The sequence below is a fragment of the Mus pahari genome, chromosome 21, assembly GCF_900095145.1.
Source record: "Mus pahari chromosome 21, PAHARI_EIJ_v1.1, whole genome shotgun sequence".
In the NCBI taxonomy this organism is placed as follows: Eukaryota; Metazoa; Chordata; class Mammalia; order Rodentia; family Muridae; genus Mus; species Mus pahari.
This window is the reverse complement of record NC_034610.1, coordinates 42,914,247-42,919,911: the sequence shown is the minus strand read 5'-3', so window position 1 is coordinate 42,919,911 and position 5,665 is coordinate 42,914,247. Positions and strand designations below refer to the sequence as shown.

The 5,665-nt window shown below is 44.7% G+C and overlaps 1 protein-coding gene across 1 annotated transcript; it reads right to left on the bottom strand.

The window, feature by feature from the left end:
• Positions 1 to 3,133: 3,133 nt before the first annotated feature.
• On the bottom strand, positions 3,134 to 3,705 carry LOC110338331 (anaphase-promoting complex subunit 15-like). Its single transcript, XM_021221659.2, has 2 exons — positions 3,632 to 3,705; positions 3,134 to 3,596 (listed from the first exon to the last, which is right to left on the bottom strand). The coding sequence occupies exons 1-2, from the start codon at positions 3,684 to 3,686 to the stop codon at positions 3,232 to 3,234; spliced, it is 420 nt and encodes a 139-aa protein (XP_021077318.1). The 5' UTR covers positions 3,687 to 3,705; the 3' UTR covers positions 3,134 to 3,231.
• Positions 3,706 to 5,665: the final 1,960 nt, after the last annotated feature.

Sequence of the window (5,665 nt, the reverse complement as noted above, 5' to 3'; positions counted from 1 at the left end):
GGGATGCCACCCCTACCTAGAGAATTTCTTTTAGCCTCCAGAGGGAAGGAAGGGCACACACACACACACACACACACACACACAAAGGCAGGGGGAGGGGAAGGGAGAATTAAGCTGTAAACTGGCTCTAGGAACCTATAGTCTGGCTTCTTCTAGCTCTGAATGGGGTATGGAGCTGGAAAAGCAGCCGTCCTATTGGACAGGGGGTGAGTACTGGGAGGCTGACTCAATTGTGTGCTCGCCAAGGGAGGGTATCTCATTAATTGCATGGTAACTATGGGCAGGGAGTGGGAAATGCAGATGTTTCTGCAGCCCAGAAGAATGAGAGCGGCTGCTGATCCTGTCAAAGGAACATTTGGAATCAAAGGGGCTTCGTGGGAGCCAGAGAAAGAGTTTTGTGGCCCAGGGCTGTGGTGTAGCCTTTTAATCATTAAGCCCTTTCACGGGAGTGAAATGAGCAACCATTGTCATGGTCACACCAATGGGCCATCCAACCTGGCCAAGGGGGAGGGAGGGTTTGCCACAGGCAGAAGGACAGTAGATGAAGGGTACCAGCTAGGGCCCCAGGGAACTGGGGAGCAATGATAGGAACTATCACAAAGGCAGGAAAAACCCCTCAGGTTAGTGTGTTCTGATTGCTTTTTGTTGCAAGCCGTTCCTGAGAAACCCAGACCTTAGACCCCGGAGAAGGATCGTCCTGTTTCACAGACAGTGGGTACCCTCTTTCATCTTTGCGGCTTACTGGCTGTGTTCCTTTTTGCTGTCCTCTAAGTGGAGCGTATTGGAAGTGGGGTTTTATTCTCAACCACTCCCCTAGGGTTATGCAAGAGTCCTTAGCATCACTCAGAGGAAGGAATTGTGTTCTCCTCTCTCCTGCAACTAACCTAACTAGGCAGTAGGTACCGGGAGGAACTGGATCTGGTCCACTTGCAGGAAGGAACCTTCGTGTCCACCGAATTTAAAATAAAAGGCTTTACAAGAAAGCCCGAGTAATTTCTTTATAATACCTTTTTTCCTCTCTGACATTTTCATCTACGCATGCGATGTATTTTATCTTGTGCATCTCCCATCTCCTATCCTCCTCACACTTTAAACTGGAGGCTGACAGTCAACCTTTTTATGTTTTTTATGTTTTCCTGAACATTTTATGTGATTCCCAAACTTCCGAAGAATCACTTCATTCTTACTGTCACCAGGGGCATTTTATTTAGGAGGATAGTACGATCTAAAATGTTTCTTCTCTTAACATTTATGTATTTGTTTATTTTGTATTAGTTGTATAGTGGTGTGGGTACCACATGGCCCATGCGTGGTAGTCAGAGGACTCTCTTCCACGCTCTGGATCCGAGGACTTGAAACTCGAATCTTCAGATTAGCAGCAAGCACCTCACTGGCCATTTTTATTTTTCCATGATGGTGAAACGCACATGACAAGGATCTTATTACTAATAATCAATAAGCATATAACAGCATTGTGCATTGCGGTCACAGTTTTGAATAATGATTACCCCCATCAACACATAACTTCCTGTTTTCTCTAACTGAGAACATATATAGCCACCGAACAATTTTCCCTGCCCCCTTGGCTCCAAACCCACTCTGCTCTCCATAACAGGTGTAGGGTTAGGGAGGTATCTTGCCATTCTCTAGCCCTGTGAAAGTACAGCGGACTCCAAGTTGTGAATTTCAGGATGCTTCTGAGTGAAGACCCGCCGAGCCAGGGAACGAGTCTGCTTTTGTGCGTAGGTTCCACGAAGCCTGGACTGCTGCGCTGACAGGAGACCCGACAACTGTGTGGGGTTTAATGGTAAGATGTGGGAAACTCAATGAGATCTTTGCTCAGGTCTGTGCAGTCCTGGGTACAGGGAAGGCTCTTCTAGACTGACAGCCTTCAAGGGAGGAAGGAGGTGGTCTTTGGAGGTTTTATGGCTGTCTCTGGAGGAAAATACCTTTAGTCCTATCAACTTCCTCAAGGAAGAGGGGGTTCTGGTTCATGACTGGATTTGGGAGAAAAAGAGAGATGCAAAGCAGGGCAGGAGACACACACCTTGTCTGAGACCTTTCACTGTCCTTCAGTACAAGGACTCGTCATGCCAAGCGCCATTGTGTGAGGTATTGTGTCTGAGTTCCTTCTGTGAATTTGACCATTCTAGATACCTCATATAAATAGAATCACATGATGTTTATTCTTTTGTGATTCCTTTATTTACTTTTTGCATAATGTTCTCAAGCTCCACCCAGACTATGGCACATGTCAGCTATGCTATTCCAATGTGCATATGGACCATTTACCTAGTTATGTGTCTGTGGGCACATGGGCAACTCTCACCTGTTGGCCGTTGCTGATAACGCTCCTGTGAACTTAGGTGTGCAAATACAATTCTTGCTTCTGAACCTCTAAATAACTGTTCATTTCATTTCCTTTGCTGTGAAAACACCATGACAAAGAGCAACACAGAGAAGAAAAAGGTTGATCTAACTTCACAGTTGAGTGCTAGAGTTCCTCATTTTGTGGGAAGTCAAAGCAAGAGCTCAAGCAGCTGATCACGTCACTTCAAGTGTCAGGAGCAGAGGGGTAGTCTGTGCATCCTGGCTTGCTTGGTGCTCAACTACTTTGCTCTACTTGTACATAGTTCAGGGCCTGCCTGTGAAACAGTGCTGCTCCCATTTGGATGGATCCTCCCACATCAGTGAACAGTCAAGACAACCCCTTATGGATGGGCCCACAGACCAAGCCCAGTGAGACAGTTTTCAATTAAGACGTCTTCCAAGTGATTCTAGATTTGTCAAGTTGAGAGTTAAAACTAACCAATGCATTAGCCAAAGGGGAGTTGCTCTATGATACCCTAACTCATTCTATACTTAATTTTTCAAAGAACTACAAGGGTAATATTTCATAGCAGTTACACCTTTTTTTTTTCTTTTTAAAAAATCAGTCCTGTGTCTTTTTAAAAGAGGGTTAGAAAGGGACCACACCTGGCCACCAAGGAGCGAGGTACCAGTCAGGAAGATGGGATGGACTCAGGCTCTTGGGATTCAAGGGAAGACTGATGGCCTGGAAGGGCCCAAGGAGACCTTGTCCTGGCAGCAGCTGAGAAAGTGCCTAAGGGAAAGCGTTAGGCACTACAGCCACAAGCTGGGTCTGCAGGCTGAGGGGCTGAGGCTGTAGATCCAAAATAGGTTGGGGTGGTCTGGAATCACTCTGAGGCCACCTTGGCTTGTCTACCTAGATCATCCACTGGTCCTGATCCTGTTTGTTGCCTCCATGTCCACCTCATTGACCTCTCCATCATCAGGTGACTCATAGTCATTCATCTCATCCATGCCCTGCATGTCCTCATCATCTTCTGTATCTTCTTCACTGTCCTCATCATCATCTTTATCATCCTCTTCTTCCTCATCATGGTAGTGCTCTGAGGCCAGCTTGCCAATAGGTACCAGGTTGTTGTCTTTCTCTGTGATGCTTTGGAGCCAAGCCTGCTGCTGCTGCTCCTGTTGCTGCAGCTCTGTCTCCTCCACACAGGGTCGGTCCAGATTAAACCACAGTGTCTCAGTCACACGAGGGAAGAGTGAAGGGAACAAGGTGGACATGGCTCCTAAGCTGAGTTTGAGTCCTGGCTCCATCACTTACTAGCTCTTTGACTTTGGCCAATACACTTAACCTCTCTGGGCCTCAGTTTCCTCATCACGCCAAGAGCCGGCAGCCGGCGGCGACCAGGAAGCCGCAGTTACACCTTTTATATTACCACCAGCAATGCACAGCAATTTCTACTTTTCCTTGCTAACACATTTTTAATGACCACCATCCTGAAGAGTATGAACTAATGTCCTATTATGGATTTGATTTATATTTCCTTTGATTATTGAGGTTAAACATTTTTTTCATGTGACTATTTGTATTAAGTGTGTGTTATATCTTCTTTGGAGAAATGTTTTATTCTAATTTCTTGCCCATTTTTTGAACTGGATTGCTTGTTTCTCATTTGTTAAAATGCGGATATTTCTCTACATATTCTGGATTTTAATTCTTTATCATATAATTTACAAAGTTTTTGTGGGTTGCTTTCTTCACTCTGCTGATATTGCCCCTTGGGTCACAAACTATTTTAAAATGTGAGCTTCATTTATAAGTTACTCTTCTTGTTGCTATGATAAAAAATACTCAATAAAAGCAACTTTAAAAGGAGTTTTTCTCATAGTTTGAGAGTACAACCCATCATTTTATCCTTTTTGTTGCCAGTATAAATGAAATGTTTTTATTTCCTCTTCTAATTCTGCATCTAAATATTTTTTTAGCAAGGAGAAATATAATCTTTATAGCACTTTAAGCTAAATCTCATCCCAAAGACACTGGGACATTGAAGAGTAGACAAATAGGTTAAAAATCTATTCAGACTCTGCTTTCCAGCCTGGAAAGACACAACTGCCACCTCAGATTGGAGCATGTCCTGGCTGAGGCAGGAAGCCACTAACAGAAACACAGAATTGAAAAAATAGGAGGATGATCCATACCATATCAGAAAGCTGCTCACATTTATTGTACTCAATAAATTACAATGGCAATGTTCACCTTCTATTCTAAAGCCAAGAAATTTTCAGATAAACAACGGAAAGAAAACGATCTCACCTCATTTTCAGCGGGTGCTCACACAGTCTTGCAGGAGAGCGAGTGCACATATGAGTAGCTACCTATTTTACATTGGAGAACTATGGGTAAGGTAGATGGCTTCTTGTCCTTCTAGGTTTGGGGAGAGATTCTTTCTTTTTCTTTTTTCTTTTTTTGTTTTTACATTTTTAATTGGTTATTTTATTTATTTCATTTCAAATGTTGCTCCCCCCCTTCCCAGTTTCCCCTTCTCAAACCCTCATCCCATCCCCTCCCCCTGCTTCTATAAGGGTGCTCCCCTACCCACCAACCCACTCCTGTCTCACTGCCCTAGCATCCCCCTATGCTGGGGCATCAAGCCTCCACAGGACCAAGGGCCTCCCCTCCCACTGATGCCAGATCAGGCCATCCTCTGCTACATATACACTGGAGCCAAGGGTCCCTCCATGTGTACTCCTTGGTTGGTGGTTTAGTCCCTGGGCGCTCTGGGGGTGGGTGGGTGTTTGGTTAGGTTGATATTGTTGTTCTTCCTATGAGGTGGCAATCCCCTTCAGGTCCTTCAGTCCTTCCCCTAATTCTTCCATTGAGATCCCCACGCTCAGTTCAGTGGTTGGCTGCAAGCATCCACCTCTGTATTTGTCAGGCTCTGGCAGAGCCTTTCAGGGGACAGCTATACCAGGCTCCTGTAAGCCAGGGCGTCTTGGCATCCACAATAGTGTCTGGGTTTGGTGACTGTATATGGGATGGATCCGCAGGTACGGCAGTCTCTGGATGGCCTTTTCTTCAGTCTCTGCTCTACTTTTTGTCCCTGCATTTCCTTTGGACAGGAACAATTCTGAGTTAAAATTTTGCAAGAGATTCTTGCCACACAATCCATATAGATTTCTCATTACACACCAAGGATAATTATTTGTTCAACATATCCATAGAATCTCAAGGAAATCAGAAAATTTAATGAAGTACAAGAGTATGTGAAGCGTGTGTATGCATGTGTGCACATTCACATGTGCTTCAGAGATCTGTGTTCTGTTAGTTTGCACATGATGGCATGCCCTAGTC